The sequence below is a fragment of the Netta rufina genome (genome assembly GCF_964035555.1).
Source record: "Netta rufina genome assembly, chromosome: 9".
NCBI classification, from domain to species: domain Eukaryota; kingdom Metazoa; phylum Chordata; class Aves; order Anseriformes; family Anatidae; genus Netta; species Netta rufina.
In genome coordinates, this window is record NC_140132.1 from 17,069,523 (window position 1) to 17,092,853 (window position 23,331).

Consider the following 23,331-nt stretch of genomic DNA (forward strand, 5'->3'; position numbering starts at 1 on the left):
CAGCACCAACGCAGGCAGGCTCAGGGGAAAACGGATTTTCCAGAGGTCTGAGTGTCCCCAGGAGCTTGGGAAGCCAAACAGAGCAGTGCTGCTCAAGAAACCCGTGGCTGTGCAAAAGGGACAAACTGCCCCGAGGGACTAGAGGAAATAAATGAGACCAGGGAGGAGACCTGCCCGTGGTCACGGCAGTTGTGAAGCTTCTCCTGCCTGCTCGGCTGTGGGAAATGCAATTTAACGAGGCCACGGGGGCTGGGGGAGAAGGAGGGGTGTGGAAAGCTCTGCTCTGCTGCTGGCTGGGGTGGGAAGAGTTTGCGTGTGAAAAAACGCACGGCACCAACCTTTCTTCCCTTCTTTGGACGGTAGGAATGTTTTAATTGAGAAATTTGTTTTAATTACATTAGGTGATATCACAGTCTATTTTACAAGTTCGGGGTAAGAGGAAGTGTGGACCAGTTACACAGAAATCCAGTGAAAGGATAAAAACCTACAACATGAGAAAATGGAAAAGGAGGAAAAGGGTAACTTAACGCCCTCCCTCCCCCCGCTGAACGAAACGCGTTGAGAGTGGGGTGTGAGTAGAAATGGGAGGTTATACCAGGATCCAGAGAAGTACAAAGGATAAAACTAACATAATTTACAGTATTGGTTCTGCACGACCACCGTTTGCCCATTTTCAGAGACGGCCTCAATTCCCCACCGCGCCGCCGAGCAGATGGTCCCGTCTCTGAGGGTTTGGTCTGGTCTTGTCAGAGAAGAAAGCAAAATAACGATGGGCAAAGGTCACAACCCACGTTGAGCTGGTCCCCAGGGTCACTGCCTACAGGAGTGTCTTCCACTGGATAGTCAGGAGGTTCTGCACCAAGAACTGCATGGAGGAAAACTAAAACAGCTCCAAAAAGCCCCATCTCAAACGTAGAAAAGTCTCACTCTGGAAGTGCTTACAAGAAGGTCGTCGTCGTAGAATTTGGTTTCTATAATAACATTACCACTGCGGAAGGAAAAGGGGAGAGAGAAGAGGTGTTAGAAGAGCATAAAGAAAGTAAAAACCGGCTGCTTCTGTCAATGCTACTACAAACCCAGGCTGACATCTTGCTCCCCACAACATTTCCTCTAGTTTAGAGCCCTGTGCAGTGAGCGCTGTGTCCTGATCCTGTGGCCATCAGGGTGAAGGACTTCTCCACCGCATTCCCATGTGGATCCCCCCATCCCCATGCTGCCGGACAGCCTGGAGAGGCTCCAGGGAAAGAATGGGACCCTGGAAAATCCTCCCAGTCCTGAAAAATGACGTGATTTCCTGAGATGGTCGGTACCAATTGTCAGATGTCTTTGTTTCTTCCCTCTGGTTCCTGACCTGGCACCTCCTGTTCTGAATAAATGCCACCGGCCCTGGGAGCCAAGGATGTGTGTGGCACCTCCAAGTTCCTTGAGCAGCTTGCGGCCAGGAGCACGTGCCTAACACCAAGGCTTCCTTCTGAGCCCGCTATCTCTTTGAAACGTGCTGCGAGTAGCGATCAGTGATGGCGTTTCCCATCCCAGTGCCTTCCCTACACCACTGGCTCTCCTCCAGATGGAACAAGAGGGAAAACGCTGGAGAGGGAGGGAGGTCTTCCAGAGGACACGGTGACCTTGTGGTGAGACGAGCTGCTCTCTATCTGCCTCGGGTTGGCACAAGGATTCCTGTACCCTTCTGTCTCTGCTGGCAACGTGCTCCTTGCGTGCGTGCCAGCACCCATCTAGCACCGCATCAGCCACGGCAGGGAGGGTGGCCTTTTGTCCGTGATTACAGCTTCCCAGGGGCTTCCCTCAAGGAGCCTTTTCCTTCATCTCACTTTTCCCTCACCTCAGCAAACCTCGTGCCCTGCTGCTCCCAGTCAGAGCACTGCCCTGCCCGTGTTATTCTGATCCAAGTCCTAGAGGAAGGCTCAGAAGTCAATGTGCAAACTGTGGCCAGGACAAGGCGTTTATGAGGGAAGTGTGTGAATCCCATTATGGATTACTGTAAAGTGCCTGCTTCCTACCTGTTAAGGGTATTTTAACCTGAGATGCCACTCCACAGGACTAAATGCATAGATTACACTCAAATGTAAGGACACGAAGCTTGACAAAATGGTACAGGGACGGAACAAACAGTTGAGCAGCTCCCATGGGTGACATTCTGCCTGAAAAACACCCACCTTGGACAGGATTCAGTCACCAGTAGCTGGATTTGAAAGTGGTCCAAATATCTATTTTTGTTTGCCCATTTGGATGTGAGGGGCACTAAGCTGCAAAGCATTTTTAAACCACAGATCACCTTTTTTTCACAGATCACCTTTCAAAAAAAAAATAAAGCAGCTCTAATAAAGGATCAGTTCCAGTTTCTGCAAACTTTTATTGCTATATTAATGCAAATTGGACCTATGGGAAAGCAGGTAATGAGGTTGGCTTCGCCCCTTTTATCTCTCAGAAGCTAATAGCAGCGAGGGTGACTCAGAGCTGGTAGCAGCTCCCTCTCTCCATTCCCACTGTGGCCCCCAAGGAAATGTCATGCACTGCTTTTTCTTTGCCTGCTCTCAGGTTCTGTAAGCCCAAGGCACTCACGTTAAAACGTTAGCTGGCATCATCTGTGATTCAGGTGCTGCCTCTATCAAGGACTGCCAAGTGTTTGTGGAGTTAGGAATCACAAAACCAAATTCAAAGAACCATTCTGCAAAGTAAAAAAGAAGATTCAGAGGCATTTGAAAGAAGAAAAAAAAAAAAAATCCACAAATGGTCCTTTTGCTTTTCACCTGACAGGCTGGGGAACTCCCTAATCTGTCTTGCAGTGCTGCCAACGTTTTACATTTACATTACTTTGTAAGTTTTCATTTTACATTACGACTTAAAATGCACTGAACCCTGCCCTCCTCTTAATGCAGCTACTCCCTTTCTGTATGAGCTGATGGAAGCGATAAACTCACGCCGCTTCCTTAGCATCCGATGGAAATTCCATCGCACCTCATCGGGAGCAGGGAAATCACATCCCCCCCCCTCTTGCAGACATCCTGCGGATCCAGTTCAGACGAAGCGTCCAACTGGTTGCCCCAAAGACAAGGAGCTCGATGTTTCTCTGCCCCTCCTTCCCCCAGATTAGGAGTAATACCGCAGCCAGGGAGATGAGGCTGAGACGCAGGCAGCGAACACCCAGGGGCACGGCTGCGACCACAGCGAACCAGAGGCTCCTTTAGCCCAGCCTCCAGCCTGGCAGAGGCCAGCACAAGGTGCTGCTGAGGAAGATGCATGAATCCCCACGATGGGTGACACTAAAATAACCCGTTTCCTAGCCTCAGGCAGCCTGCGGTGGATTTATGCCCTGAGGCATGATTACCCAGATTTTTTGCTTACATAACAAAGTGTTAATACACTTATGAAATGCTATCCCTAATGCTGCGGCCCATTAGTCCTGACAAGATGAGTGCTTCAGGGCCACTCTGAAAAATTAAAATTACTGCGTTCAACCCCGTTCAGTTCCTCTAATCCCCGCCACGCTGGGGTTCACCCCCTGTGCTGCAGCAGGGCCGCACGCAGAGCAGACACATACCTTCTAGACACTGCCCTTTGAAATAAACTTTCTGTTCCAGGCGGAATTTTTCCATTTGTTCTGCTGAGGAGAAGTTTAACTCCCGAGACACCGCTTTGCATTTCAGGATTTTTTTAGGAACTCGAGCTGTCAAACAGATAAACAAGCGTTATTTGGACACAATGAAACAAACCCGGCTGCTTCGGGTGCTGTTAGAGAATACATTGAAACAGCGATTAGTGCAGTACAAGATCATAGTAGTAGGAGACAAGCGAGCACAAAGGACTCTCCCTACTTTGTTTTTACGTTTGCAGGTGTGAAATCTAAGCCAGGAATGCCCAGAGCCAGGAATGAACCTTGTAACACAACCAGGAATACAACACTGATTTCTCAAACTGCTAGTTCTTAACTCTGTCACTAAAAACACGGTTCTTCAAGTCAAAACATTGAGATGCAACTTGAATTTTTACTGTAGGGAACATGCTGAAGGTCACATGCAGCCTGTTTGTACACAGGCGTGTTAGTCCTTCTCACTTCTTCTTCCCTTTCAGGCTGTGCATCCCCAGCAAACCACAAGCAGCTATTCCTCAGCTCGGCAGCACTGTTCCAGCCACCTCTCATAGCTCTAGGACGTCATCCTGTACAAGTACATGAAACACCTCTTCCCTGAGCTCCACACAGGCAGAAAAGTCAGCAGCAAACTGCATGGTTTGAGAGAGGCAAATCTGAGTTATCTGTGCTCTTGCAACAGGTGAGACAACTGTACCTGTTAGATATTTCATGGTTTTTTTTTTTAGAAGTGAAGGAGTAAGAGGAGGGGCAGTTTGCAGCACAGATTCATATGCTGAAAGGTCCAAATCAGATGAATAAGGTTGGGAGTGGGGGAACCAGTATAGTAAAAATCTCCCAAGCCTGTCATACTTAAGTGGTGTGACTGTACATAATCCTTCCTGCGTAGCAGAAAGTGTTTCGTGTCAGTTTATTAAAAATAAAGAGGGGAGGGAACACAGCTGGTACGTGCTTTATGTGCCAAACTAGTCCGAAATGGGAAGCCTATCAAAACGTCCGTGAGCAGACAGCAGGCTGCTGTTTAATAAAAGTAAGAGTTCTCCAAACCCCTGCCATATCCACCTGATGTAACAGTCTGCTGGAGCAGGACCTTGCTATGAGAGCCATCTAGATTGCTGGAGGGCAAGGGAATGCGAGCTACTGTCCTATCCCATGGAGAAGTACACAGTCCCTGGCTTGCCAAAATAAAAATAAATAAATAAATAAATAAATAAAGTTAAAAGTGCAAGAGAAGAGTTTTAAATGTAAAGCGCTCTAATTATTTTTCGCCTTTTTTTTTTTTTTTCAGCCTGGAAATCTGCATGGCACCATCCTTGACTGCCCTCACAAGTACAGACTCCAGCCTGTTGTGAACAAACATCCCTTTGCAGTTAAGTGCAAAACGACTTGTTAAAACTATTCTGCAATTTAGTAATTACATTTCTTTCATCCCCGAGACAAACTGCTGGGAAGGTTTGCTTTAATATTGTAAAACTGCAAAATAAAAGGTTACTTTTAATAAAAGTAGGACTGTGTTGTCTCTAAAGCCGCGATCTAAGAGATTTTAATTGATATTTATACCACCAAGCTGAGAGTTTTCATTTATTTATTTTAAACACATTTTACTTTTGTACCTCTTCTTTTCTGTTAAAAAGATAGAAGAGGAAGAAGTTTGATGCTCATCAGCTAGGACCATCAAAACACACCGAAATGCAGGTAAGCACAGACTTTATCCTAAATGTTCTCCTGTTAGTTTTTAACCTGAGGATGTATTTATTATACCTGCATGTTTCTTAAAGCTTTTATATAGCTAACATACTAATTCGGGTTCTTAATTCTGACACTTAACTCTGTAAGAAGGTGATGGGTGACACATTTCTGATTTACTAAACTACTCATTTGGGGCCAAACAGTGTTTAGTCAAAAACTAAAATTCAATTGAGCCATCGGTATTGTTATCTTTTCTCATAGTTTAATAAAACTATGTGATATATTTGGGATATGTTAAAAAAAAAAAAAAAAAAAAAAGCCGGTTCATCCAAACATGTACCTAAAACTGCATCTTTTCTTAGACAATGAAAGGATGATTTGTATTTTCTGAATGGAAGGGGCTGTGGGGATTGGCAACAATTCTGGGGACTTTACAAGTGCTGGATGTCAGCTGCTTGCACCTCGCTTTGTTTATGTACTGGAAGAGAAGAAACTTTGCTCTTTCCCAGCTCCCAGATTGCCTGCCAGGGCACCGAACACACAGTGAGCTAACTGGGTGTATGGTAAATCTCCTGCTAGCAGAAGCTGATTTAGCTGGTTGGTAAATTCCACCTCCAGGTTCTCAGGCAGCGATCTGCACCACATCCAGCGGGTTAACACTAAAGCTTCAGCCGCAATCTAATTCCGCATTAATATTCTTTTAATTTCATCTAAGCAGTAAGTTTGGGTATTAACAGAGCATCATGATTTGGAATTTAAGAGTTAGCTTTTAAAGAAACTTGTACTTAAATAAAAATCACATTTAAATTAATTATCTTTTATTCACTCTGCTCTCTACGTGATTGCTTGCTATGTGCCCTGGAAGGCCCCAGAACACACACACGAGCCATCTCAGCCTTCTTTCCTTGCTAAGCTATACAAGAATGGCTTTTTTTCCTCTCTTTTCCAAAGGAGGACCATCCTCCCACCCTTAATTTTTCCAGTGGCTTTACCTAACAGCTCTTCTCTGCACCTGCTCAAGTTTACAGTCATTCATCTTTTAGATGGATGACCAAACCGCACACCAGATAAGGTCTGGACGATTCCTTGTACAACGGGCATTAATCTCACGCCAGAATATGCTTTAATTAATTCCCCAAGCTCCTCTGATGGAGGGGAGTGCTCCTGTTTTATGTGTGAGGAAAATCTGAGACGTGGTGAGGCCAATCTGACTTGCCAAAGTGAGAAAGACGATGGGAAATGGGGCAACACCACCAACACTCATGAGCACAGCTCCAGCTGCCCCAAATCACATCGTCCTGTGGCTCTCACTGAACCAAGGGGGTGTTGGTCTGTTGAGACAGAGAGAAGAGGCTTCAAAGACGAGCCACGTGTCCACGTGAAGCTTTTGCAGCACCAAATCTGGGAAGAACGGGGATATTTTTGGCTGATTTTCTTCTGCTTTTGAAAGCCTGATCCCTCGTTTCTCCTGGGTGTGCTGTCAGGTGCTGTAGCACGCCGAACACTACAAGTGTTTGAAGAAGGCGAAGTATCACTGAGCCACAGTTCAAGAAATTTAGCATTACACTGATGAATTATTGCATTCCTTTTGGAAGTTGTATTTCAGTGGCTTTACTACAGTAGCATTTAAAGTGCTGGAATGTTTTTCTTTAATATAGGCACCTTGGTGTGTGTGAGGAAGTACCTGTCAAGGCCAGTTTCCTATTAACAGAACTGTTTGCTGTTAGCAGTGGCACGATATTGGGAGCACGGGTTAGCAAGGCTGAAGAAGACAAAGCTTGGAAAATGCTGTTTGTGATCACAGTCACGGCTTGGCCTTCCCCTAGCTCTGACTCGCCTCCTCCATTCCCGGCATCAGGTCCCCCCCTCAAGCTGGGGCAACCTACTACTGGTCCTAAAAGTGAACTCTCTCCTTAAAGCAGGTGAATGGTGACTGGGGACCAAATGAGGAGAAGGCAACTCGTTTCTCTCATGCTTTAATCCTGTTTTAAAACCAAGTATATCACTGGACTCACAGTGTTTTGCTACAGATCTTCTGTCTGTTCCCTGGGCAGCACGGTAAGCTGGCTGTTTCCTTCAGACACAATTTCCCCATTTATGGGATGGGTAAGTCTTAGGACTGTAATACAGAACTCAATCTTTGATATTTAACCAAAAATATGTCGATGCCAGCACCACAATTAAATGATCAAGTTGACTCCACTTGCTGGAGATCAGCTGCATGACACTCACTTAATAGCAAAGTCTTCAAATTAATTCAGTGAGGTCAGACTTTGCAGAGCCAAAGCAAAGCTCTTGGCAAGGGACGTTACCTTCACAGTGCTGTGTCACAAAGGGGATGTGTAAGGGACAGTGGAGTCCTCTGCCACATGGCAAGGACAGAAAGGACAGGGAAGAGGCTGCCTTGGAATCACAGGGGACAGCAGAGCAGAGCCAATGCAACATGTGTGCCATTTTAAAGCAGAGGGCAAATTTAGTGCAGAATATTAGGTCAGCTGTGGCCAGAAAAGGCACAAACTGTGTATGTTTCTTCCACGCTGCTTTTCCCTTGGACCTGTACTTCGACCAAACCCTGCCCCGTTATATGGAGAAAAGTCTGCATCTCTTTAGTGCAGCACGGCCCAGCCCCCAGGTGCACAGCGAGGCCACGCAGTTACCTTCGTGCTCCACTCCAGGTACAGACAGATCTTCTGTTCCTTGCCAGAGGATTTTCCCCGTTTCCGCATCCCGAAGATTCATCCAGTTTCTGATTGGGAAGCAATTAAGGAAAACAAGGTATCCACGCTCCCAAATGCCGTGCCCAGTGTTCTTGCTGAAGCCCTAAAAAAGGCTGCTCCAGCTGAGCTCCAGGAGCATTTACCAATTCTCAGGAGGCCGGGGAGAACAGACATGGAGGAAATAAATGAACAAACCAACCCTTGACCAGAATTAATGCACTGAGAGCTGTACAGTCACAGCTTCAGTTCTCACTTGGACTGAAGCTTGTTAACCTCATTTATCATTTTTTCGGCGCTTCGAAAGGATAAAGACGATGTCCCTGTGCTGCAGGGAAGCAAGAGCACTGCTAACAACACCAAAATCCCAGGCAAACAAATGTTCTCCAGCTAGAAAAAGAAGTGCTTCCTATTTAACATTTGAAAAAAAGAATAATACCTGATCGCACTTATTTTTTTGACTTAAAAATATGAACACCAAGGGCTGTGCTATGGCTGCTGACCTGGTAACAGCCACTCAGGGGACTTCTGCAGCTGCTGAGCACTGAGTTCAGGGACACTCTCGTTTCGCTCTCAGCACGTGAGGCTGTGCCAGCCTTCAGAAAGCCCAGCTCAGGGAATTCAGCTCGTGATGATTACAGACGACCATGAAACACTCACCTCTTCCAAGGGACAATTAGTGATAACCTTAAGGCTACCCTGTAACATAACTCAGATATTTACATGGCAGAGCGAGGAGCCCGCACGCCTGCCCAGTGCCTTTCTGAGCAGGGCAGAGCCTTCGGTCAGCCCCAGGCCCCATCACAGCCTCGTGCCCTGCAGCCCATCGCTGCATCGGATGAGGCACCGGGAACTATCTGGGAAAAGGAGAGAAGGCTCAAGGAGCTGACTGGGAAGGCAGAGGAGCAGATGAGGACAACACGGACCTCCACAGAGGTATAAATAGGAGCTGTGAGATATGCACAGTGAATTCATTCTCCAGCATACGCAGTTTCCAGGCAGACTCTTGACATTGATCAAATTTTTTTTTTTTTTTTCTCCAGAACTCCAGGGAAGAAACAGATGCTTCAGCAAATTTCGGGTTACAGGGTAGCGTTTGTTTTAAAATTCTCTGCGTGGAGGAGGGAAGGGAAGATGGCTGCTTCTGAAAAGGCGTGAAGAACCTTGTCCTTCCTGAAGGTTGGCCACATTTTCCATGTCCTACCAAAAGGGAAAGGGTGGAAAGGTAGGGGTGTGTGCACACAGGCACGGCCCTACAGCTTCCATGGTGTAGGAACGACTTGGGTGGGAAAAGGGAGCGTGGCACAGGCTGCTTGTGTCCTTCCAACTTGTTCTAAAACACATATTATCTACTACTCAGTCTGGGATTAACCCAGGAGGGACAGGGGAGAAGGCAGAGCCCCCAGAGAGCCCCGTATGCCACCTCCATCTCCTGGCGGAAAGCTTGCAAGTTGAAAAATCTCCCCAAGTACCGAAGCAAAGGGGCTGGAGGCAGCAAGACAGAGAGAGGAAAGGAGCAGCAGCACAGCAAAAAGAACCTGCAGCTGGGCTGGGCACTTCGTGTGGTTCTGGCTGGAAAAATCGAAGTCCCCAGCCAACACAACCTGCAGGATGGAACCGCCCCAACTGTAATTGAAACCGTCAAAAAGGCCTCCATTTTTAGATACATCTTCCCACAGACAAACACAAAAACTAGCCAGGGTGAAGCTATTTGCATAGAAAGCAGCGTGCCATCTATCAAATGCCACGTACGAGAGAAAAATAACAAATGAGACAATCTGAGCATCTCGCCGACGAGTTCATTTATCTTCACAAGCCCCTGCGATGCAAACACTCTTGGCTATTAGCAGGACAGTAATTCAGCAAATTGGGCGCTTGATTACCAAAAACCTGCATTACCTTTAAAAAATGAGCCCCTGCAGAAGAATATCCTGGCTATTTGCTCACTGTGGCTGTCGGTGGGTGCTAGGAGCTCCCAGGGCTGGCTGGAGGCTGCGCGGTGCCAAACGGAGCAGCAGAGCTTCCCCGGTAAGAGTAAATCCAAGATCGCCTGCACCATGCTTTGAATTCTGACTGTCAAATTAAAGATCAAGAATAAATAAAAAGCTGAAGACTCCATCCCTGCCAGTGAGGGCACGCAGGTCAGCAACCCAAATCCACCTGCTATTCCGAGCACATACACAGAGTTAAAATATGTGCATGCAGACATATTTTAAGGGATCAGAATACTCTAGCCAGTTCACAAGTGTTTTTTTTTTATTATTATTTTTTATTTTTTCCCCCAATAACCAAGCGTTATTAAAAGGGAAGCACAAATCATCAAATCTCAAACTCACACAATCCTCTTCTACTGGAAAAAAAAAAAAAAGCACTTCAAGCTCAAGAGATTCGCTCTTAAAAGAAAATCTTTCCAAAGAAATAGACATCTGAAAACAATTTCCTAAGTCAAAGCTGAGACCGCTTATAAAACTTAACTGGAATGGAATTTTACAAAAAGGCAAAACCCATTACCAGTGATTTTTTGGCGAGAGAATACCTGACAAAGCAGCAGCTGTACTGCTTACCTAGTTAGCAGCTTATCACACTATTTCTGTCATCTTGGACAGAAAGGCTGGTACTAGGACATACCCCAGAGTGAAGAAAATGGAGATCTTGAACCAAACCCACACACCCTGTTATCTTCTAATGTGTTTAATTGGTTTAAGATTCTTCCATCCCAGCGTGAGAGATATTGTTACTAAAAATAAAAAGTGCTCCATCTTCTGAGCAGCACTGGAGACCTGCAGGCAGGATGAAGAGGGCATTTGGAGTATTACTGAAAAGGAGAAAGCAAATGAATGCAGGTTTAACGCAATTACTCTTTTTGGAGAGGCTCACGCCAAGTCACCTGGCAGGGGTAGCTACGGAGAGCAAGCAGAGGGCCATGCAGCTACAGCTTTGTGAAGTTAATATACACTAAAATAAAAAAAAAAAAGCACAATTGTATATTCCTAATTCTGCTTCTCATTCTAAAATCACAAGAACACTCTCCTACCATTGAATTTTCATTCTCCTGGCTTTTGGGGGATTTTTTGTAGGAAAGAACGTCTGATTTAAGACTCAATAGATCAAATACTCCTCAATCCCGAAGGCAAGGAAGGATTAGGTAGAACAGCAGAAGGAAGGGTGTACTGTTGATCTATTTATATTCCACCACCTATTGGGTCAGCAAAGTCTTACGTAAAAGCTTTGTAGTAGCTGGAATTTGACTTGCTTTATATACATGACATGAATTAGCTTCCTCGCAGACCTACTTTGCTTAGCCTGATGAAGTGAAACGGTTTGTGCGTGTCTGAATCCGAGTTTTGTTGTCTTGAACGCCTCTGATCTCAGCACAGAAATTCTTGCTTTTTTCTATCTGTCACAGACATCATTTCCTTCAAACAAATCCAAACATACATACCTATCTTTAAATGGTTTAGCATTGCAAAATGTTCCCATGTATTACCACACTGGTAATTAAGAGTAACCTTGAAGGACGAGGATGAGTACAAGCGAAATTAATCATTAAAGTACGACGGAGTTAAAGTTCTCCCCAGTCTCCCTGACTGTTATTTGTGTGCTGTGATGTTTAGCACTTTTTGAATATCTGAATGGCTGCAGCGAGCAGTGGGTGTCATTCCTTCCATTAAAAACTGCTCTATTTTTCATTTTGTTCCTTGCTGTCTACACCTTTCTAAAGCCTTAAGAAGTGCTGCTCTATTATCTCTCGTAATAAAAGCAAGCCTAATGTTCCCAACCACTCCTGGATGGATGGGAAGGTCTTTCATCATCTTTGCCAACCTTTTTTTTTCTTTTCTTTTTTTTTTTTTGTATAAGAAATGCAGCATTAAGAACAGCTCTCTACAAGTCAGGCGCCAACAGGATCTCAACAATCACCTGGAAACAAGAATTGTCCTCCGGGATAAATGATAAGGAGAAGGCAGAGCTGGAAGCCCTGGAGAATTCAGACTCACGTCTTTGTTGCAGACCCAGAAAAGCTTCTGATCTGAAGTGCCCAACTCTTCTGCACTGCCCAGCTGCCGCTCCTGGTTTTATGTTATCCTGCACAGCAGACACAACCAGGCCCTTGTGACGTGGGTGAGCGTGGCACTTTAAAGCACAGCACAGGTAAGTAGGGATCAGCCTTTAGGGGTTGTATTTTTATCAGACGTATTTTTGCAGAAGAATCCTTTTTTTTCTCAGAGGTTTCAATCCCGTCTGAGGAGTAAGGACCAAAATAAGATAACAAAAACTACCAAACTACAGGATTACAGAGTAGACCACCCAGAGAGCCTTATGCTCCTACTCCACTCCTGCCGTTCGTCCTCTAATCTTCCCAATCTCTAATCTCACTTTTTATTACAACTCCCAAATCCCTCTCCCACAGAACTCTTAATTGTGTGCTTACATTTAAGCATGTGCACACGTACGCTGTTGAATCAGGCCCTGAACTCACCCTGCCTGCACACACAAGAACTGCTGCTGTCTTCAGTGCGTAATAAAGCCCAAGTGTAAATGTTGGCAATGTGGGAGGAGAGCAGGAGTCTTTTCTCCTGAGGTTAAGGCAGAAATTCTGTATAGTGTCGTATCTGCAGGAACAGAACAGGTGCCCATCCATTCCTTCTAGTAAGAGAAGTACCAGAACAAACTCACAAACTGGAGGCTATTCCTCAAACATTACTGAAGCCTTGGGTATAGCACTGTCACCTTCCCCTGCTGTCAGGCAGCAGCACAATCTCCTCTCTTCCAGACTAGCCAGCCAGAGCGCTATGCCAGCTCTCAGGAGCAGGTACTTTGAAAACTCTGCTATTTATTACAAACCAGCTTCCCTGGAGTGACGCACGAGATATGGGTTACTGTGCTGCTCCAAAAGATGGGAGGTGCTGAGGACTGGAAAGGTGCTCCATTAAATCCTCAAATGGAAGGAAGCCAATTATCCCTTCAAAGCACTCCCGACGCTCAAGTACTCACTGTACTCCAGGCTGCTTCTAAAGTCTCCTGCACAGAACAAATTGCTGTGCAACAGAAGCCGGGGAGATCCACAGATTCATGTGAATCACATGGTGAAATGCAGCAAAAATCTCCAGCAACCAACAAAGTCATCTCAAAGCAAATTATGCTAGCAGAGGAATACACTTAACAGCTATGGCATCATAGCAAAAAAATCAACACAATGCCATAAACCTCGTATCCTTTGCGCTACTCTTCTCTTTTTTGCAGGATTCCCCCCTACATCTTTGCTTGCAGAAGCTTGTCCCATGGATTTTCTCTCACCAAAACATGTTGTCATCTAACATCGGGCAGTTCTGGATGAAGCTGTGCTTGGCCCACACTTGGCAAGACAGTCACACGTATTCCTCAATACCATGTCAACCTTACATCACTTTTAATAGCAAATTATGCTAATAGGGCAGCAGCTAATACTGCTACATTATATTATATTAAGTAGACCTCAAATCAATTCTGCTCTGCAGTGAGGTTGCTCCTGTTGTTAAGCCCCAGCATTCATTAGTGCCCGTCACGTTCTTCCTGCACGAACCTGACAAAGACACTCTCTGCACCTTGGGCAGCACTTCCGAGGATGAGCTATGTGCCCAGCCTCAAAGGATTTTCTGCTTGCACCTCTTCGTATCTATTATCTTGGCAGCGCTCACGTTGCGGCCCACTGTAAATATCTAAAAGAAAAATGCAACAGAGGTCAATTTGCAGTCAGATCAGCCGCAACGAGATGCTAAGCGAACTGGAGAAATACAGAAGCCATTTCACTCTGTAAAATCATGCCCAACATTTGCCAATAAACGTGTTGTGCAGATTATCCAGTTTAACATCTGTGCCTTACAAACAATTTAGTTGGGGTAAGACAATTATTATTCACTATTTTCATCAGAATTAACAGATATCACAATTAACAGACATCTTTACTCCACAGCATCCCGGTGACCTCATGAAGCATAACGAGGCACTGAGTTTGCTTTCAGTTAGCTTCCATCGAATTTTCACTCTTTGTCGATTTACTGTCTGAAAGCACTCGTGTGCTCTTAAAAAACAACACAGACAGAGAGCTCCTAAACTCTGACAAGAGGATAAATGTCCGGCATGGGCAGGCACGGTGGGAGAAGGGGTTTTGTTTCTTTAAATATTGCAACCTGAGCCAGGTTTCCATTGCACTGACTTTTCCTCTCCCTCAGACCCAAAGTGCCAGAAACAGATGTTCGTTTTGAAGAAAAGGGTTACAGACATAATGAGATGAAGCCAAAAAGGTAACTTTCGTTTCCTCTCGAAACAGATGTTAAGATGGTTCTGAGAACCAGCCAACAGCGCCAAACTAAAAGTGAGCTGAAGCAACACAGTGGCTCTATGCTGCTTTCTGCTACCTGTGTTTTTCAGGCTTTTCTTTGGCTTCTCTGAACAGGTTTGACAGAATTCCTTTACAGCAATGCCTAAGCAGGGAAAATAACATGAGATCACATCTGGAGATTGCTTTACATCCTAGGTAGTAAACCAATCAATAACTCGAAACACTCAGCATTGTTTGCAGGACCATCTCAGAAGCACGAATTGCACAAAGAAAATTATTTTCTTTCTTCCAGTGCGTTAACACTCAACTCCTCCCCATCTTTCCTGCATTTTAAAAAGATCTTAAAAATTAGCGTGTTAGAAAAGCTTGAGCTCATGCTAAGAAACCTCTGCATATTAACATAATTAATGTCATCAGTAATACTCTGAGTTTGCAGAAACAGCAGGTGAATCGATGGGAATGATGTATTCATCGGAGAAAAGAATGTGACCTTTAAAATCCATAGGGCTTTATCAGAATGCAATTTGAAAGTGGCTTGCTTGTAGCTCAACAGAAAGAACAAACCTGAATGTAGCCAGGAGAGACTGCACACACAAGGGAAACTAAAAATGCAATCACAACATAAAACACTGGGACCACCTTACCGCAGATGCCCAGCTCTACAGCAAGGTGTGGCAGCACGCAGGGCAGCTTGAGAAGCCACCCCGAGGAACAACACGCGAGGAGAGGCAATTCAAGGCACATCCCTGCGATTCAAACCCGCCTGGCTAGAGATTTTTATCCAGAATGCTTCGAATTAAGTTGTCCCAAAACAATTTGGAAGAACGAGTGTGCAATTCAGCCTGGCCGCTCTTTAATTTCAGCACATCGCCCGGTTTTCCTCCTCGCGAGGGAACCATGAAGCAATCCAGCGACTGAAACAACTTCATTTCGCCTTAACCACTCCAGAACATCCAATCTTTTCAACACAGCTCAACTATTATGATAATATTTCAAGGTCCTCAGCAATAAGTGAACTGGAGGGAATTTCGTGGAAATAACCTATCAAGGGGCCCTGGCGGATAACTTCATTCTCACAGCTGAGGTTGTAACCAGAAGCCCCCAGAGGGATTCACCTCCCTGCAAACCAACGAAATTAGCTTTAATGGAATGAGGGAGTTTGAACCTTATGTGCTTCTTTAGTTTATACCAGTATTTCTTTTTTTTTTTTTTTCCCAAAATACGCACTGTATTCGTTTGCTTATAAAGGAAAGCTCAGCTTGATTTCGTGTCATTTTTGCAACACTGCTGTAGTGATTTTTTTTTTACATGTCTAAAAGGATCTTCACACTTCCTGATACTCACAGGAGCAGAGAAACAGACTTAAACCAAATATTTAAACAGGACATGTATGGCTGTTTTCATATAGTTTCACTTCAATGACCTGTAGCCTTGTGTAAAGTGTGGAAAAAAAAAGTAAAAGGCTTGAGAAAGGCAGTTTTATAGAGCACTGTTTGTGGCTGGTCAATGTCTTTGTTCCTCAAAGCCCTCCGCAGTAATTCCTTCATTGAGTGAAGTGATGTTTATTGAAAACGGCAGAGCTGAACACCGGCAGGTTCCCTGCTGGTTGGTTTAGCTGTCCTCTGAACTCCAGGCAACATCTTGGTCTGAAAGTGCCCCCCTGGTAAAATAAGCAAGTGACAACACAAAAAGCCACGATCGCTTCCAACTGCCAGTGCTTACGTTGTGACTATAAGCTGTTAATGTTTAATTTCTTTTTTTTTTCCCTCCTTTACCTCATTTCTTCTTACAGATCCCTCTAGCACCCCAGCCTATTGAGTTCCAAAATATTACTCCTGATAATCCATAGATTTACCAGATTTGTGTATTTTAGAAGATGTTATTTATTGGATGTATTAATGTATCACGCATTTTTAAGAACAGATCTGCAGACTGGAAACTGATGGGAGGCATTCTCTGGTACAAACTCCTTTGCTGTGCTGCCACTTTGTGCAGCTTCACACCGTCACATTTACCTTGGGCTGCCCCAGGTGGGAGATGAATCCTGTAACTTATCTAGGAAGACAGGACGGCCACTGAACAGGCAAGATACTACAGGTAGGTGACTACCAGCTTCAACGATTCCTATTGCTACTTCAAAAACTTCCAATGAATCTTCTCAAATTAGCTTTTAAATAACTCCGTGCAGCAGAGACTGGGAAGTAAACGCGACGACTTGCCCACTGCCGCACCAGGAAACGGTAAGAGAAGAGGAAAGAGATCTCAGGAGGGCTTTGGCTTCAAGTCTCCTGCTTCAACAGACGACACTGCCTCTCTCCTTAGGCAGCCAGGAACTGTGGCTAATGGAAACTCTTACTCTGACTTGGAATGACTGCCCAGCAGCAGATCGCTGCCATCCTGCAGCAGAGCTGGTGCCAGTGGTTGCCTTCACTCCGTGTTTTTCTCGCTCTTGGTGGTTTCTCGTTCACCCTAACTAGAAAGCAGGGTAGCTCTGAGTCACTGCCAGGCATTACTAATGGAAGTGGGGGGCAGGAAGGAAATCAAGATGACTGGTTACAGATTTAGAAGTACTTTTTAGTGTCTAAAATGGCATACTGAAGCAGGACAAAAAAAAAAAAGAAAAGATGTGTGAGCTCTGAAAGAGCAGTAAAATGCTTCTAGCTAGAAAAATGAGCAAACCTATGAAACTTACCACTAATATTCTTGTCCACTGAGACATAAAAACACATGAAATATTAAATAGGGTAATCATGGGGGAAAATACTGTATTTGCTCCTTTCTTTGTTCATTTTAATTCAAACAGAGGTCCCATGAAAGTGCTTAATTTCCTTTTCTTTTTCCTTCTCAACTCCAGATCCTCAAGCATATTTTGAACTCAGACATAGTGAAGTGCTTCAACAAAGCCCCAATATGGCTCAAGTTTAGCAGCACAGGTTGTTTCTTTGTTCATTTAAGACAAGTAAGTCAGTTAAGGTTAAAAAAAAAACAGCACACAGCATGATCTCCCCTCTAAAAAGTAGGGGTGCCTCTGATACGCAGTTTCCAACATGTTTTTATATACAAGACTTCCTTCCACAAAATGTCATTCGATGTAAAAGGGAGCCCCATGAATGAAGACACATCACTTGTTCATGTATTCAAACTGTCCTCAGAATTGCTAGCTCCAGGAACTCCGGCAGTGATTTTGCAAAATGCAGTCAGCACTTAATCTAAAGGTCAGTTTTAGGACAAGCACTGGGGCTGTTCGTTTCTGGCACAGACAGACACCTTTCTGTACACAGTGACCATCCATTTTGTACAGGATGACATTCAGAGGCTACCGTCCAAAGGGCTCTTAAGAGCTGAACCAATATAAACATATCTTTTTTTTTTAAAAGCGACTCCAAACTGCCTGATATCACCTTCGCTTCCATCAGCGCTCTCAATGTCAGACTCCTTGGATCAGGGGCAGTTCAGTGGTAGAGCCATTAGCCCTAATTTCAGAGAAAATGCCAAGCCTTGAAGCTGCTTGGTTAAAATCCTACAAATAAACTCTGCGCTAGGCAGAGTGGTGCTTCCAAAACGAATGTTACAAGGATCCACGAATGGGCCTTGACACTGAGATATTCCATTACCCTGCATTGTAACGGAGCTGGATTTTGGGACTAACAGTTTCCATGTCCAATAAAGATTCCCAGAGTCGGATTGCGAGCAGGCAGCCACCACAGGGAAGCACCCACCCTGTTGTATCTCGCCTTCTTTTTTCATTAGCTTTATTTTTTTCAGTCTCCTGGGACCACAGCAGAACAAGGTCTGAGCAGTCCTGGAATACAATACTTGGAAAAAAAGGCAAGATGTTCCAGCAGCAAGATTTTCCTAACATAACTTTGCTTGAAAAAATTTTCCAGTAGTTCCAGCCTCACCGGATCCAGCTGGGAATGGGCAAGGACTTGGAACTCTTTTTTTCGCTCCTAGTTGTATTATTTTTATACCATCTATTAACACACACAGCTTAAGATTTTACTGGGAAATCTTTAAAATCTTAGACATCCGCCAGAAACTGAACTCCTAAACATAGGGCTGTCGGTTTTTTTCTTTCACAAAATCCCGTGCAGAAACACGTAGATTTGTCTTGATGGATTTCCTCCATTTGTGAGGCCGTCTGAACATTTGCCGGCCTTATCAGATCAGATTGCTCCACACAGGCCAATTATAAAAAGAAGCAGCAGATCCATTAGCACAGAGGCACACTGCGACCGTGCAGCAGACAGGCAGACAGAGATAATCAGCCTGGATGGGGCCGGCAGCCCCTTCCCAGGACTACTCCTGTGTTTTAGCACTGCCTCAGTGCTAAAACACAGGCCAGGAATGCAGGTTAATGGTAGTGGACAGCCTCACACATGGCCAGCACTGATCTGTTGGACCTTTACGTGCTCCAACTCTCTTCTGGACCTCACCTGTGACAGTATGGGACTCCGTAGGTGAGGCTGATGGTTGGACTTGGTCATCCTGGAGGTCTTTTATGACCTAAATGATTCTATGATTCTGGGATTTTGAGCCTCTTCTTCCCTCTTCAGAAGGAGCCAACACCTTTGTCTACACTCTCTACCAGAGGAATAATTTTTTGTAAAACAAATTGGTTATTTAGCTACAGGAATAGGTAAAACAACATTTTAAAGAACAAGGCAAGCCTCAGATGAGCTAGCTAGGTACACTGCAAAAGAGTAACGGAACCTTACGTGAAGTTGGGAGAAACAAAGCCATGGGGAATTCCGCCAGTTTGTGGGGAGTGCATTTTAGTTCAACCAAGATGAGCTGCTTGGCTTCCCAACACTTGTTCTATTTATTCCTCTACTACAATCTTCTCAGTGTGACGTCTTTAATGAGGAGATCACAACTTCCTCTATACCGGCCAGGGAGATTAAGCAAGACACACACACAACGAGAAAGCAAGAGTCTTTGAGATTTAGCTCAAAATCTGTGCTGGTTTGCCATAAAGAGCTGACATTTCAGTGAATAATGGAAATCTTTCACTGATAGCAGACTGCTGTTATGAGTAGGTATTACAGGATAAACACACAGAGTTTCCTTTTGAAAATATATTTCTTTATCTCTCTATAAAAGATTTTTCCTGGGGTGTCTTGTGTTCCTGGAAGATACGAATTTAATGGGGGACTTGATGGTGCCTAGCTGGCACTTAGAGACACAAGCGAGGGAACAAAGGGGTTATATTTCATCTTCATAAAGCTCCATAAATACACTGCTCACTACTAGGGTGACAGCTGATATATAAGCAGAGCAAAGTCCATCTATTTCTGAACTGACCAGCACCAGAATTTGTAGTATCTCTTTACAAGATTCATTGGCAATAACGAGGATCCCAAGAACATAATGGAAGCAATTAACCTCTCATTTTTATGTCCACATTCATGAGAAACTGCTTTAGGATGAGAAACAGGAAGAGAGAAAAGATCACAGCTGAAACAAAGAGGGAGGATATCTCTTGTCAGTAGTCTGGCCACACTACAAAGCAGGCACACACAGCAGCAATAAATTCCTTTTTTTTTAATAGAAAAGCTAACCAACAATCATAGCTAGAACTGCATAGCTGAATGCTCAGATGCGTGGCATCAGAACAGCCTGACATTTAAATAAGGCTGCTTTAATTGCTTATTTTCTATTTTCTTCCATCGCAAAACAAACAAAGATGCCACTGAGGATGCACCTCCTGATAAGGCAATCAGAACACGAGCCTGCCATTACATTAATATTTTGCACAAAGGCCTCCCTTACGTTTATTAATCCAAAAGAGCTCCCATTTCAAAAAACACTATCTTTCTATGGCTGCCACCCTCAACGGTGCAAAGATTCTTCTGGATTTTTGTACCTGTTTTCCAAGCTACTAAAGTGGGCTCCCTGTCTTTAGAGAACCTTTATTTGCTCCATTTCCAGCTGAATGGCTAGCAGTTCAGCAGTATCTGCTACTCTTTGGACTGCTGCCTACATCAAAGGCCAGCACGGTGTTGTTGCCATTCAGGATGCAGGTCCTACCTAACCATCCATGTTTGTCAAGCCTCCCATTAATCATTCCTGCACTGCCATAAATTGGAGGAGGTGATTAGAGCGTTCACAAAGGAAGCAGGCCTGCCAGCTCGGCTACCTCTCTCAGCAGGACGCTGTTTACTCCAGGATTTTACTGTAATCTCTGCTGGCAAAAAATACTGCACACAGATTAAATACATGTACTGTCTTTTAGTGGAATCCTTGTTCTTAGTCTTCATTAAAAAAAAAAACACAAAACACAACAGCCATAAAATGAAAAACAACCCTGCAGCAGCTGAAATTCTGCAAAACAAGGAGGAGATACAAGTCCTTGTAGCCTGAACTGTGTGCCCTTTAAACATCCCTTGCAGAAGCACTGTTCTGTGGAGAGCTGCTGGTGAGAGAAGTACAGTTCCTTCCATGAAAATGTTCTCACACAGATGCACGAAGCAGCCTTCTCCCTTCTCTCTACCACAGAGCAGACAATAGAGGAACATATTAACATGTGAGGCAGTGGAAATCTGGATGGCAAAATCCGCAGTAGTCTGCAATATTCTTTGTTGAACTCAGCAACTTGGCCATTCAGACTCGGAATCTTAAAGAGAGCTCATTTCAACACTGGATCTCTGCAATCCTAATTTAGCTCAGTGACAAAAAAGGTGCAGTAAGTATGTCAAGTGGCAGACTCGCATCATTTGTCAACTTACTTACACTTTAAATGTGTCCTAAAGGAGATGGCTCTTGAAAACAGAACCCTTCTTTTTCTTTTTTTAACTCTAGGTTGAGTTTTCTATGCTTTAACGCTGAAACCCCCTGAGTTTCTAGGATAATTGTTACCTAACGTTACCTATAATTTGTATATCACATTTTATACTTCATCTTCATTTAAGATATCAGTGGGAACATTTCTTCCTGTAGAACTTTTGGTGTAATACGATGAATTGACGTACCCCATTAAAATGATAAGAAAAGGATTCTACTTGTTAGAGCTAAAACTAAAACAAGAAAGCCTTAACAAGAAGCAATTCTCCCACCTATGAAGAACAGATTTGGAAAGCCATCTAAGAAGCTTCTTGCAGAAATCCTGAGATACCAGAGTTCTTTAACTGTGAATTCCAATAAGATTATTCCATGGTAAAATTATTCTATGTGACCAGTTATAAATAAAGCCTCTTCAGTCATCCTGTCCAGCCAAAAACTAAAGCACTTCTTCAGCTCTACAAGAAAAAATAGATCACATCCACACATCTCCAGGTACTGCTGGGATACTTTTTCTTCTGAAGCTCATCCCTGTGTCCACAACTATTTGTATAGCTGATAAAAACTAAGATGTGCAAAATAGATAACATTATCCTATTGACAAATTAATCCTAATCAATGTTGCTTAACGTTACTTTCTTCTCTCAGCAGCACAAACAAACCTGAAACCAGGGCAGTGAATACAGAGGCTCAGAGGTCAACTGCACGGGATCAGGTCTGTTAAGGCCTCCCTGGGACCTATAAGAACATTTACTCTGCCGGGTCAATCTTCCTTATGATTCAGACACTGAGTACACGCCGATAGAAACAGATGAGAAAGTGGGATCAACCTGCAACTCACCTGGCAGCCGCGAGTTTGTCTGGCTACAGCAAGGTAAGGTAACTTGGGGGTTCATCTCTAAAAGATGGCACTGACAATGTCAGCTTGAAGACCTCCTTCTGCATACCCTAAGAGCTCTGACAGGCAGATTTGCCTTCACCTTCTCTTGAAGAAGGTACTACACGGATCTGTAAATGAGTGTGGTATACATATACTTCTGTGATTTCTTGAAACATGCTCCTCTCTTTTCCATGTAGCCTGTGGGAAAGGTGCTGTCCATGGGCACTTCCCATGCAGAGCAAAAAGGTCCCCAGCTTTACTCCCCAGCTTTACTCTGACTCAGACTCCCTGGCCTCGGACTCCTAGACATTCCAAAATATCCACCTTGGCAATGAGAACCCCACACCAATCAGCAGACAGAAAGATGTCAGGATTAAAAAGGAGCAAATCAGATGGTGTCTATGACATGGTAAGTCAGATCTAGACCCATATTAGCAAGGACTCTGACACGGGTCAGCAAGAATACAGATTTTGTACATATGAAAGATTTCTTACTTCTGGTTAACTGCCCAAAGACAGAAGAGGCCACTAGCGTGCTGAATTATTCCTGCAGAGAGATCCTGTTCAGAGCTGGCCTTTAAATCACTCCTCCATGCACAGGAGGGCTGGCTCCCTTTACTCCGGATATCCAAGCAACTGGGGAATGCAGCAGCTACCCTAAAAGTCTTCAAGAGCCAGAAGCTTAAAGAACCCTCAGGTGTTGTCATGCACCAGCAATCTTACATAGCTGGTGAATGTGTGATACTCAAAAGTAGGCATCTTTCATATCAAGAGCTTTTGTATTCAGTCATCTCTTCCGCATGAGGGACAGAGAGTAGTCAAGTCCTGCCCTTGACTTTTCATATTCCTGTTAAAGTTGATGATGCTTAGCCTCTTTATCTTCCAGGGAATCAGGAAAGAGCAGAAATAAAACTGCCTTCAACAGCACACTTTAACTTGTATTGCTGAGAACAGATCCTAAGCCAAGGGAGAATTCAGAGTTCTTGTCAAGTAAGGCAGCCACCTATACAGAACAAAATAAAATCACCATTGAGCAACTGTTTGTAAAAACTCTTTTCAGGGAAAATCTGTAGGTCGGTCTTCACAGAGCCACATCTCGATTTCAGAGAGGTCTGTAAAAGAGGGAGAATTCATTGTGCAAAGGACTTCAGGGGCTCAGAGATTTTTATCTGGCCAACATTTAGGCTCTCGGTCAGCTGTCCAAAACCTCATCAGATCAATAAAGCCTACAGTCATTATGTCTGATCGCTCCTACCTTCCAGGAAACGAGCTTCTGAGTTTTATTCTAATTGTAAATATGCGGGCATGCACACCACCAAAATCAACGGTAACACGAGTACGC

The 23,331-nt window shown here is 44.3% G+C and overlaps 1 protein-coding gene across 2 annotated transcripts in view; it reads right to left on the reverse strand.

The window, feature by feature from the left end:
- Nucleotides 1-339: 339 nt before the first annotated feature.
- Nucleotides 340-23,331, reverse strand: part of PDE6D (phosphodiesterase 6D) — a 36,182-nt gene continuing 13,190 nt past the window's right edge. The window contains exons 2-5 of one of the 2 annotated variants that reach the window (XM_084291641.1): nt 7,954-8,042; nt 3,560-3,685; nt 2,581-2,686; nt 340-988 (exon numbers count right to left, since the gene is read on the reverse strand). In XM_084291641.1, coding sequence (XP_084147767.1) covers nt 907-988; nt 2,581-2,686; nt 3,560-3,685; nt 7,954-8,042 — 403 coding nt within the window. In that variant the 3' untranslated portion in view covers nt 340-906. The remainder of the gene's footprint in view (nt 989-2,580; nt 2,687-3,559; nt 3,686-7,953; nt 8,043-23,331) is intronic. The other variant, XM_084291642.1, reaches the window with a different exon arrangement.